This window comes from Heteronotia binoei, chromosome 18, assembly GCF_032191835.1.
Source record: "Heteronotia binoei isolate CCM8104 ecotype False Entrance Well chromosome 18, APGP_CSIRO_Hbin_v1, whole genome shotgun sequence".
NCBI lineage: Eukaryota > Metazoa > Chordata > Lepidosauria > Squamata > Gekkonidae > Heteronotia > Heteronotia binoei.
This window is the reverse complement of record NC_083240.1, coordinates 29,984,262-29,996,918: the sequence shown is the minus strand read 5'-3', so window position 1 is coordinate 29,996,918 and position 12,657 is coordinate 29,984,262. Positions and strand designations below refer to the sequence as shown.

General features: G+C 45.4%; 1 protein-coding gene across 1 annotated transcript in view; it reads left to right on the top strand.

Annotated features, from left to right (window-relative positions):
* Window positions 1-12,149, top strand: part of ANKFY1 (ankyrin repeat and FYVE domain containing 1) — a 64,453-nt gene extending 52,304 nt beyond the window's left edge. Inside the window, exons 20-25 of the mRNA XM_060258893.1 lie at window positions 28-175; window positions 2,594-2,684; window positions 3,362-3,486; window positions 6,088-6,234; window positions 8,020-8,110; window positions 9,267-12,149. Coding sequence (XP_060114876.1) covers window positions 28-175; window positions 2,594-2,684; window positions 3,362-3,486; window positions 6,088-6,234; window positions 8,020-8,110; window positions 9,267-9,399 — 735 coding nt within the window. The 3' untranslated portion in view covers window positions 9,400-12,149. The remainder of the gene's footprint in view (window positions 1-27; window positions 176-2,593; window positions 2,685-3,361; window positions 3,487-6,087; window positions 6,235-8,019; window positions 8,111-9,266) is intronic.
* The last annotated feature ends 508 nt before the right edge of the window (window positions 12,150-12,657 follow it).

The following is a 12,657-nucleotide window of genomic DNA, read 5'->3' as shown; positions in this document are numbered from 1 at the left end:
CTGAACTCTGCTCCTTTCTGCTGACAGCTGCTTGCTGGGGCCAAGGTCAATGAACTGAACAAGCACCGCCAGACGGCCCTTCATCTTGCCGCCCAGCAAGACCTTCCCACAATTTGCTCGGTCCTTCTGGAGAACGGAGTAGACTTCGCAGCTGTGGATGAAAACGGGAACAACGGTAACTCCCTTGAGGCGAGCTTGTCCTCCTCTCCCCTTGTACTGGCTTGCAAGAGATCCTTGCAGGTTGTCAATTCAGATTTGCTACCTCCTTCTCCCCTGCTCATTGATATTTCCTAGACTGGAGGAAAAATCCTGTTCCTCTATATCAGTTCTGCAGCCAAGTTATGCTTTTGTGAGGGGTGGTGGCGGAGTGGTGTTTTCAGAGTAGAAGATGACCAGTTCTCCCCACCCCCCGAAGAGCTTGCGTTCAAAAACTTGAGGCAGAGGAGGGAGAGGGATGCAACAGGGAGAGAATCTGCATTAATTCCAGTTTCAGATATTTTGGCTTAGGTTCAGCAGGGTGTTCTGGAAGGCTTCAAAATTAAGGGTGGACAGTTTGTGTTGAATCTGGAGGAAGACAAAAGAGGGCATATCATGTAGTCTGAGCAATGAGAAGGGAATGATTATTTGATGGGCTGAGGTGAGGGAGCTGAGGTGTGATAGTATAGGGGTAGAGCAGGGAGGAGATGTGATTGTAGCCAATGACCGAAGTGGGAACTGGGAGTTCTTTGTGAAGGGCGTGGTGACTGACACCCATACTTGTACAGTGTTCTAAAAAGAGAAGCATCGTGACTTAGCAGCAAACAAGAGCATGGGGAGTAGAAGGTCAGTAATTGTGCCTGTTCTTAGAGCAGGGGTGTCAAAACATGCGGCCCGGGGGCCGAATTAGGCCCCCGGAGGGCTCTTATCAGGCCCGTAAGCAACTCACTGCCATCTGCTTCCTTCTCCCTCTCTTGCTTCCTTCTGCATCGCAACTTGCTTTGCCAGGCTTGCTCAATCGCACAGGAGCTACAGAGCAAAGCTGCTTCCTTGGGGAGGAAGTGGGGGAGGGAGATCTAGCTTTGTCAGACTGTCTCAGTTGCACAGCAGAGCTACTGAGCCAATCCTCTTTTCCTTCTGTTGGCTGAGGCTCGACAAGCCAGTGTGGTTGTCTGTGTCCTTTATGAAGTTTATATCTCCCCTACTTGGCATTACATTTTATGACACACATGGCCTGGCCTGGTAAGATTTTTTATTTATTTAGAATTTATATCCCGCCCTTCCCACAAGTGGCTCAGGGTGGCTTCCAACAATTGATCAGACATAAAAATTAAACAATATTTAAACATGTAAACAATTAAACATTTAAAACAGATAAAACCTTAAAAATTAATAAATATTCCAAATATATATAAGAAAAAATCTGGCAAGCTACATTGAGTTCTCATCTTAGCTAGGTGTAAGCTAGCCGGAAGAGGGTCGTCTTACAGGCCCTGCGGAACTGAACAAGGTCCCGCAGGGCCCTCACCTCCTCCGGCAGCTGATTCCACCATGTAGGGGCCATAACAGAGAAGGCCCTTTCTCTGGTGGATGAACATCTGGCCCTTGTAACAAATGCGTTCGACACCCCTGTCTTAGAGTGTGTGGCTGGAGAGTAGGAAGGGAAGAGTTGAGGACATACGAGAAGTTCCTTCAAAACTGAAGCTTAAAAAAAGGAAACTGCAAAGCCTGCAATGATTTGTCTTCTAAAATTGCAGAGTCCAGGCCCATGAATTTGTAAAAATGTTTGACAATCCCCATTTGAGTAATATAAAGATGCATAGAACTTGAAATGTTTCACTGCCCAAAGATCAAAGCTTTGGTGTCTGACTTGGCTAGCCACTCTTTTTCTCTGGGGTGTGTATGAAGAATCTAGCCTCTGTGGCCGTTAGGATATGCTGGGAAGTATGAGCAGCACCTGGTACAATTTGTGAACCCCTAGGAGTGTCTGTGCATTATCTCCAGTAGTTAGAACGAAGGGTTCTGGTGCTCTTCATAGGTCTTCCTGATGATAAACAGAGCAGAAATAACAGTCAGCGGCCTACACTGCCGTGTCAGTTAGGGGAAACTATAGCCACACGTCTTTGCCTAGCATATGAAAGATTTGGATTTGAATTTTGTGTTGCCAAATGCGAATGATCTTGGGACAGAATTGTGGAGGTCTGGCTTTTCTGCATAGGACACACGCTGTGCCCCTCAGTCCTCTATTTATTCCCTTTGTTTATACCTCATGTCCCCTCATTGGAGACCCAAAGCTTATTATAATCAAGTTTTCCATTTTATCTTCATAATCCTGTGAGGTAGGTTAGGCGAAGAGTATGTGATTGGCCCAAGATCACCCAGCAAGTTTCCATGGCAGAACAGAGACTAGAATGCAGGTCTCCGGGATCCTGGGCTGAGGCTGTTAACTGATAAACCACACTGGCTCTCTGGGTTGTTCCTTGCATTGTTTAAATGTAGCCTTTGGATGTAACCGGCATGGAACTTGCGTGTCTCTGTGCAGAGAAGCATGCGCAGATATGTACTTGAGTTTCTGGTGTCTGAAAGGTGGATCTCTCTTTTGTATCTTTAAATTCAGCCCTCCATCTGGCAGTGATGCAGGGGCGTCTCAACAACATCCGTGTCCTCCTGACGGAGTGCACCGTGGATGCAGAAGCCTTTAATGTCAGGTAAAATTAATCAGATTCTTTCCCTGGAAAAGGACACAGCCCTTACTGTAGAGCTTTGTTCTCCCCCCACCACCCCGGGTTCCCAAATGAGATGCTAGCTAATGACTGCATTCATCATGTGAACCATGGCATGAGTTGGACTTAAATTGTTGGAGAATGCAGAGGCCTTTTTCTGTAGGGCTAAGGTTTCTAAATGGCAGATTCCACACCAAAAAGGCCCCTTCACAAAATTGTCCATGCATTTGGAGAATAAGGACATCAGGGAAGGCATTTCAAATTAATTCTTGCTCTAATGCTGGTTTACTGTGCGCCGGAAGTTTTTTAATGGATGGACGTCTTCAGTTGTATGAACTCTGACCCTTGTTGCAGTCTGTGGGCTGGCCCAAACATAGGCTGTTTGTCTCAGTGAGAACTAGACGTGAGGCACGCTAACAGTTCTGCATTGGCTCCTTTTGGGCTGGCAATAATGACTTGTTCCCTGCTGATCCTGTCTGCTTTACAAGGTCTGAGCCTTGCTCCGCATGATGAATTCATGTATGCCAGCAGAATGCACTATTGGGAGTGGCTTGCAATGCATTCAGAAAGCAGTCCTTTGTTTCCAAGCGGTCTCTTTGAAAGGTGCATGCTATGTCAAAGCATGCAGGTCTCTGTAATGTGCACAACGTCTTTGTTGCCAGAGGCCAGTCCCCAATGCACATCCTGGGGCAATATGGGAAAGACAACGCAGCAGCCATCTTTGACCTCTTCTTGGAATGCATGCCGGAGTACCCTTTGGACAAACCGGATGCTGAAGGGAACACAGGTAAGATGCCTGGGGAATCTGTTGATGGGCGGCATATATGTCATTCAAATAAAAAGACTTACTTTCCCTTGTTATACTCAAACTGGACATACAGAGTGCTTTATTCATACTATTGATCAGATCAGTGATCTACTTTTTTAAAGAGTGTGTGTGTGTTTGTGTGTACATGTGCCTGGAAGTCATGACTGCCTTCTGGCGACTGTTAGTGGGGCTGGGAGACAAGGATGTCCAGAGAGGAGGCTTGCTGCCTGCCTCATGTTATGGCCCTGGTATTCCTTGGAGGTCTCCCATCCAAGTGCTTGCCAGGGTTGTCCTTGCTTAGCTTCTGAAATCGGGCTTGCCCAGCCTGTCCATGTTAAGGGCTGCTTAACTCAGTCTTGTCTGCCGAATAGCAGAAGCGCAGAGAGATCTTTTGCAATACTCAAGGTCTTTTAACTGGAGATGCCAAGGATTACATGGTATCTTCTGCGTTCCATCACTCTCCTGCTGAACAGCAAAGTCAGGACTTTTGTACTCTAGAAGAAGATGAAGAAAATATTGGAGTCTCAGAGTGGCTCACAATCTCCTTTATCTTCCTCCCCCACAATAGACATCGTGAGGTGGGTGGGGCTGAGAGGACTCTCACAGCAGCTGCCCTTTCAAGAACAACCTCTGCCAGAGCTATGGCTGACCCAAGGCCATTCCAGCAGGTGCAAGTGGAGGAGTGGGGACTCAAACCCGGTTCTCCCAGATAAGAGTCTGCACACTTAACCACTACACCAAACTGGCTCTACCAGGAAAATAGTAGCCATCTCCCTTCACCAGACAAACCAGATTTACAGAGGGCAGAAGAACAGCTCTGAGGGCCCCTTTAAGAAATATAAGAACATCTGTTGTCTCCTGATGGTGGCCTGTGCATGACATCATAGGGGCTTGCTTTATATCTAGCTGTGTGAACTGAATCTAGTAGTGTCACAGTACTACATGGACAAGAACAGAAGAGTTTGTGATCTAGATTCTAAGCTGCCATCTGGAGAGACAGGCTCTCTTAAGTGAGACTAGTCTTCGCTCAGTTGGTAAAGCTCCCTGCTTTGCCTTCAGAAGATCCCAGCATCAGTTCCCACCCTCTCAAGTCACACATGTTGGAGCAAATCCCCTTTTCATTTGGGACCCTGAAGGGCTGCTGCTGGCCCAAGCAGGTGACCTTGAGTGACGTGGACCTGCACAAGGCAGCTTTGTATGGCCATCTAGACCCTAGTGGCAAGAGTGCTCTCCAAGTGTGCCAGCTCTTCGTTCTGCCTGGTCATCTGCATGCCTGAGCTCAGCCAATGCCATGAGTTGCAGCCCCCAGTGTGCTAAAGGTGATTGTCGTTTTTGGCTGCTCCCATGGGCATGCAGTGTTCCAGTCTTTTTAGGCTGCCATGTTATACATACCTGATGAAAGTAAGCTATATTGAACTTGGTAGAGCTTGCATCTGACCATGCTGGCATGGAATTGGCCTGGGACCGCCTCTCCCCATATGTGCCCCAGAAAGCACTACGTTCAAGGTCCCAAAGTCTTCTTCAGATCCCTGGACTGAAAGAAGTTCAATTGTCCACCACTAGAGCCAGAGTGTTTTTGACAATAGCCCCCGCTGTGTGGAATGCCCTCCCGAAAAACATCAGGACCCTGCGGTACCTGCCACAGTTCCGCCGGACCAGTAAGACCAAACTATTTAAGCTTGCCTTCAGCGGTTAAGGGGAGGTAGCAAATGCCCCACAGCACTGACAGTTCCATTGGACAAATACAGATATTCAGAAACATCGATGTGCATGATAGGGCTTTCTCGGTCATGGCCCCTACATGGTGGAATCAGCTGCCGGAGGAGGTGAGGGCCCTGCGGGACCTTGTTCAGTTCTGCAGGGCCTGTAAGACGACCCTCTTCCAGCTAGCTTACACCTAGCTAAGATGAAGAACTCAATGTAGCTTGCCAGACTCCTGTTTTATATATATATTTTTGGAATGTTTATTGGTTTTTAAGGTTTTAACTGTTTTAAATGTTTAACTGTTTATATATTTAAATATTGTCTAATCTTATGTTTGACTAATTGTTGTAAGCCGCCCTGAGCCACTTGTGGGAAGGGCGGGATATAAATCTTAAATAAATAAATAAATAAATAAATAAATAAATAAATAAATAAATAAATAAATGGTTAAAAATGTGTGTAATTGATTTTTTGTATATTGTTTTTAATATTTATGTGATTTTTAACTGTTGTTAGCTGCCCTGAGCCCATTATGGGAGGGCGGGGTATAAATGTGATTGAATAAATAAATAAATAAAGGTTGTTTTAATGTTGTGTAAATATCGGGAACTGCATAGCGGTGTAAGCATCTCTGGTGAATGGGCCTGAAGATGCTTAGGCAAGTGAAGAATAATGGCTCACCAGGACCCTTTTGTTTCCAGTCATGCTGTGATTGAAGCTTTTTCCACAACTTAAAAGCAGGCACTCTCTCTTGAACGTGCAACTGGCTGTGAGATATTTTTTTTAACTTCCTTAGTACAAGATTCTCCCAGTCTTAAACGAGATCAAAGGGTGTCGATGGACAGGACTAAAGATTTCCCCCACTTTCCCTTGCAGTGCTTCTTTTGGCCTACATGAAGGGAAACGCCAACTTGTGCCGGGCCATTGTGAGAGCCGGAGCACGCTTGGGAGTCAACAACAACCAAGGAGTCAACATCTTCAACTATCAAGTTGCTACCAAACAGCTTCTCTTCAGGCTCTTAGGTAAGACTGTGGCAATATGATGCTGACATCATGTTGAAGCAGTACTTGGAAGGGAGACCTCCTGGGAATGTGTGGTGTCTGTGGCAGAAGAGGAGCCAGAGGGGTGGGGAGAAGATATAGGAGATTGTAAGCTGCTCTAAGTCTCTAATTCAGAGAGAAGGGTGGGGTTTAAAAATACGGTGGTCTTCTTCTTTATGAACTTGAGGCTTCCTCTTTGGCTGTACTGGTCTCTGTAACACATCCACTGGCACTATATGTATGTGCATGCTAGCTCCCCACTGCCACCCCGAAAACACAGGATGCTAGAGGTGGCTAAGAGGAGCTTCAGTATCAATGGTAGGCTATGGAGAATTAATTTTCTTCTTCCACAGAATGAATGTGGTGTTGAGTGATTCAAAAGGTGGACTTGGTACAGCAAGTCTTGAGCGGTTTCTACTTCAGCCAGGGGCTTGTTTTCCAAGGTGTACTTCTCAGCTGGTTGCTTGCTGGTTGCCCATGGGCAGGTGTGAGGGGCAGTGTTCCCTCTAGGCTGAGTTAACGCACAGCTTTCTAGCCTCCAGCTCTCCCATCTTTGTCTAAGTTCAGGAAAAATGGACCCAGAGCAAACTAATTTATGCAATAGCTCACAAAGTAGAATTTTTGCTCACAAGACTCCACAGCTTATAGGGAGTATTGGTGAGTAGGGTTGTGTATTTGTCCCCTAAGCAGTGGAAAAACAGGATTAGGGAGAAAAGGCTCAGTTTGTTAGGCCAGCAAATGCCAACAGGTATGCAGTGAATGAATTTGGTTTGCAGTGAACAGGTATGCAGTGAATGAACTAAGTCTCCTTGGTTTTTGTGTGCTTGTGTTCTGTTGCTGGGTGTCTTGCCTGTACTTGGTTATAAAGCTCTGTTAAGGTTTGGCACAAAGAAGCCCTTAGGTGTGAGGAACGTCCCTTTAACATTTAATACAGTTTGGATAGAAAACCAAAGTGGGAAATAGTCCCCTCTGAAACGAGCAGGGAGACAGACAGCTGTAGTAACAAAAAGTAAACCAGAGCAACAACAAACTCATGAAGCCTTTGTAATGAGAAATAAAATTGAGAGAGATGTACAAACTGGGAAGTGGTAGGGCAGGACTAGAGATGTAAGGGCTTGGGGGAAAAGGTGGTGGTGGGGATTTTTCTCCCCCAAGGCTGCCTTTTCAGTTTTTCTGATGGAACGAATGAAAACTTTGGGGGAAGCACTGAAACTCCCATGGAATAGTGTGTCTTTAAGAATTAGAAAAACTTAACAGATTTTCCTTCTCAGTTGTATCTTTAATTTTTGCCATGTGGTATGGTATCATCAGGGACAGCAATTTGCAGCTGTTTCTCAAGTATTTGCGTAGACTTGTGGTTTTTCTTATAAGGAAGAGCAAAGATCCTTACAGTTTAAAATTCCATAAACATGCCGAATAGTACAATTTCATATTCTAAGTTATAAATGGTGCCTTTTATATTTTTCAGTCAGTAAAAGAAATTTTGATAGGAAAGTATGGCATATATTTAAACCCCTTCCCCATTTCTATATTTTTCTGGGGGGGGGGGGGGGGGAGAAGTTTTTTTCCCATGGTTTCAAAATTTCTGGAAATTTTACATCTCCAAGCCTGCACAACTTGGGACCTTCCTAGCTAGCCTATGGTCCATCTCCAGTCGTGTGGCTTGCTTGGATCTGGAAGGTCACAATACAAGGCTGGTGTGCGTTTACGCTGGTGGGTTATGAGCAATGCAGATCTCAGCAAGAGCTTCTTGTTGCTCTTTTTCAGATATGCTGTCCAAAGAACCTCCGTGGTGCGATGGCTCAAATTGCTACGAATGCACTGCGAAGTTTGGGGTCACGACGAGGAAGCATCACTGGTAATTAACTCTTGTGTCAGTTTGTGGCTCCACAAAGTGTATTGGTTCACTGTACACTGCACTGACAGGTAGCAGAACCAAGCCTTTCCAATACCTTGAGATCTTGTTATAAACTGGAGGCACTGGGGAGTGAACCTGGGACCTGTTTCATGCAAAGCATGTACTCTGCGACTGAGCTGCATCCCCTTTGGCTGCAGAAGGCACCCAGAACCACTTACCCTAGCAGAAATCTGCCAGATGTGGGCACTGCTTTTGGAGGCAGCCTAATCTGTTTGCAAATAGTGTGCAGTTAACTACATTTTGAAGATTAACTGGGAAGGCTTATGACCCCTGTGGGTGGAGGTGTAAGACACACTCAGCTTTTGGGAGATGGAGAGAACTCGTGCAAACCTTCCAGAACTCTTACAGGTGATCTTCCAAAAGCTAGCAGAAAAAGTGAAAATGCCCAGTGCAGTTGAGGGGGGGTACTATTGACAACTCTGAAACTTAGCAGTAGGATAGCTTGGTTGTTGGGAGACCATGACACACGACTGAAAGAATGCTAGTATGCAAAGAGACAATGGTGCAGAGGGGAGAACTCAGTGGGGTGTAAACCCAAAGGTCTGTGTAGGAAGATGCTAGGCAGTTCTGTCCTTGAGGACTTGATGTGGGGGCCTTCAGAGTTGTAAGGAGCAGCAGGCGGGAATTGAAGTCTTCAGGCTACTGTCTTTCCCATCCATCATGCCAGCCTCCACAGTGGGAGGTTTCATCCTTCAAAACATACATAGACATGTGGTAGGATACTTGATTGTACAAATCCTGGAACTTGCCTGTCTAGCTCATATTATCCAAATATGGAAAGTGCAAAGAGAGAGAGAGAGAGAGTTTGTGTCCCTGGATATCCAGCAGATATGAGATCCTTTTGTTCTTGGGATTAAACACTTAACTTTATCATGATCCAAAGATCCCTCTCCCTTCTTTTTTGTAATCCTGTTCTCACAAACTGCTTCTTAAACTTCCATCAGTTTCTAAAGAGGGTTGCTTTTTAGCCTCATATTTGTAAAACTCCCTGGGATAAGAAGACCTTCTCTGGTTCCTCCTCACCCCCCAGGCTTCCTGGATGCCGGAAGTAACAGGAGACCTCTCATTTGGTTTAAACCTCTTTCCTTCCTTGCAGCCGGCACTGTGGGCGTTTGCTGTGCCACAAGTGCTCGACCAAGGAGATCCCCATCATCAAGTTTGACCTGAACAAGCCAGTCCGGGTTTGCAACATCTGCTTTGACGTTTTGACGCTGGGCGGAGTCTCCTAGTGTGGCTCGCAGGAAGGGGAGTGGCTTCCAGGCCTTGCCCCTCTCACCCTCCTGCCTTGCAGCCACTCAGTGGCAAGTCGTCTGTAATGGAGATGGGGAAGCTGATATTTGTCTTCCTGTTAACAATGGACTTTGACTGACTTAAGGGACCACGTAAACACTATATTCCAGTATAAATGAGTATTTTGTACATTTGCCGAATGTTAACCATGGGTAATGGCTAGAAATTGGACCCGGAAACAAATTGGGACTGTTGCAAAGTGAGAAAATGAACACAAATTGGGTTAGACCCTCCGCTTATCATAGTACGGGGCATTGAAAGTGAAACTTCTTGCATTAACTGATCATGTAATACAATAGGCCTTAGCAGGCCTTAATGCTCTTGGAAGTCCTATGATGGATCTTTTGTTATTTTTTAAAAGAGATTGCTAGCTCTTATCTCTGGGTAACTCCGTGTGATTTGCCCCTTTTTGGTTACCTTCTCCAAGAGACTGATCCTATTCTTGTCTAGCTTTGTCGTCAGATGGGCAATTCCACTGTGCACCACGAACTGCCCCTTCCAAAAACAGGGTTTTGTTTAACGCATCGCTGAGTTTTTTTGCGTGGCCTTACAACAAAAGCTTTACAGTTTTTCCTCCTGTAGAAACAAGAACCTCAATTACAGCTCTCGTGTCTTTGTAACTTAGGTTCTTCCCCCAACACGTTACGCACTCTCAAGTCCCAGGGGAGAAGAGGTGAGGCTGCCTTTACCAAATTCAGTGACTGCTCCTCAAAGGGAGAAATCCGCATAAGCTACTGGCTCGTCTCCTTCATAGTCATTATCAGTTTTGCTTGGCAAAAATAGTCGTATGTTTACAATAGTGCAGGAAGTTCCGAGGGGCGGGGTTTAAAGCAGTATGTTTGGTGCATCGGAGCTCCTGTGGAGCATTCTGGGTGATGATGCATGGTGAATCTGGGGATAAGGCAGCCTGTGGTGCCCGGCAGAAAGGGGATGTTCCCAACAACACTGGTCACTGAGGTCTTGCTCTTGCGGCTTGAGAGGCCGAGGGGAGGGGGAGGGGCAATACTCTGGAGATTTTCTGCACTCAGATGGATAGGGTGCAAGGTGTTTGCAGCTTGCCCTGTCATGAGTTTTGTTTCAGTTCTTGACTCCAGTACAGAAGCACATTCTTGTCACTGCAGCCCCTTTGCGATGGTGATCTTACATTAGCCGTACTTTTATAAAACACCAGAATTGTGTCCCCCTTGAAAGGAGACTCTAAATGATGTAGTGACCAGCAAGCGTGACTGTTAAGATTTGCAAACCCACCATGTGTTTAAGTAGAAAGTTTGTTTGCCTTTTCTTTCTTTCTTTCATTCATTTTTTTTAAAAAGAAACAAAACCAGGAAGGAGTTTATAGCTTAAACCTCTTTGCTGTTCCACAAACAAATAATTTGTGATATGCGTTTCTCTTACCTTTTGTAACCACTACTTTCTCAGCGCGTGGATGTGTGTATGTATGGAAGGGAAGGCAGAATATCATTCATAACCGGATCCCATCGACCACCCTCACCCAATACTAACTTGTCCTGTAATGTTATCAACTACGTATATATATATATATATGTAAAAAGAGCTGATATCAGAGTGCTACTTTTCTATATTTCTGTGATTTATAGGATATTACTGCTTTGTATATTAAATGAAAAACCTGGGACCCGTGCAGTAAAAAAAAAAAAAAGCTGATTCTTTAAGAGGGAACTCTTAAAAATGCTAAAACAGTACATTTCAGGAGGGATCTGAGTTCGCTTGTCAGCCCTGTAGACTCTGTGGAAAGAAAAGCTGGAACTCCAGGCTCTTCAGCTGCATGGCAGCAACGAATTGCGGAGGGGCTATGCAGAGGGGTGATTTTTTTTGGCTTGTCAGTCTGTTCCCTCATTCTAAAATGGGGCTGTGTAAACGTTGATGTTTCAACCTGCATTTGAAAAAGGAAGGAACCAGCATCTAACTTTAGGAGTCCTCTGAAGCAGGTGGAGAACCAGTTGTGGTACTCTGACTGGCGCTCAGAACATTGACGTTTTCCAGAAGCACTAGCCTTCTAATTGATGCCACAGTCTTTAATGGATCAGGGCTTCTAATAAATTAAGCAGCTGGGTGGCTGGGTGAAAAGTGTATGTTTCCCTCCCAGGGTTATAACTTCACCACCACTGTTCTAAAAAGATTGATAACTGCAACCACTTAATTTGCATTGACAAGAATTGTTCTTTCTTTTCCACTTTACCTCCCAAAGATTTTTGAAATCAATTTTTCAGACTGCTGATGTGGAGGGGCGAGGGGAAACCACATACAACCGAACCCCGAGACATGATAGTCTATGGCCTTGATTGTCCGAGGTTAGTGGTCCACATGTGCATCCTTGGTCTGGATTCAGTCTCGATAACGTGGTTATGAGTCTGAACTTCAGTCAAAGTCACAGTAAGATGGGACTGTTTTGCTGGGACCGGCCTTGCGTCTGTTTGACTAATCCAAGAAACAAGTGCAGTTCTCTTCTGATTGGTGGTAAATTAGACAACGATTGACTTGCAGAATGGCACCAGTGACTCCACAGGGCTCAGGGGAATGGGAAGACGGAGCATTCCTTATGAGATACGGTCCTCAGACAGTACATTTTTTGGGGTGGGGGGGTGATACTAAATGGGCTTTGTCAGGTTGCACAAAACTAATCACTGTAAAGCACTTTTAATAAAAAAACATTTAAGTCTAAACTTTACCCAACTTGGCCCCATGTTTGTGTTACACGGTTGCCAGGTGGGTCAGCTTATTCTTCTTAGGGTGTGTGTGTTTGGGGTGGGTGGGGGGTGGGACTTGAACGCTTCATATACTTCCATACAACAGCTGTGGGAGGTGAAAGATGATAGCTGAAACTTTCTGCTTGGCAGCTTTCTTGCAGAGGATACGTACTGGTGACTTTTTAGGAGGATCGGAAAGCCCTCCGATTCTTACAGTTCTGTTTGCACTAAAAATCTGTTCATGTCACTTGCTGTGATGTGGGAATCCTAAAGACTAATTTTGGTAGGTGCCTGAAATTCTCCCCCCATTTGAAAAGCTAGGTGGGATTTTCCACACCATTTGAGGAAGTTTCCTGAGTAGCCTTTTAACACGAATGAGGACTAGCTGCTTCTCATGGTCTTAAAACTGGATCTTGGCTCGTCTGGGAACTTTAAATGAATCATGTATGGGCAGAACACTGGGGGAGGGAGAGTTTTTAAGAATTGTGG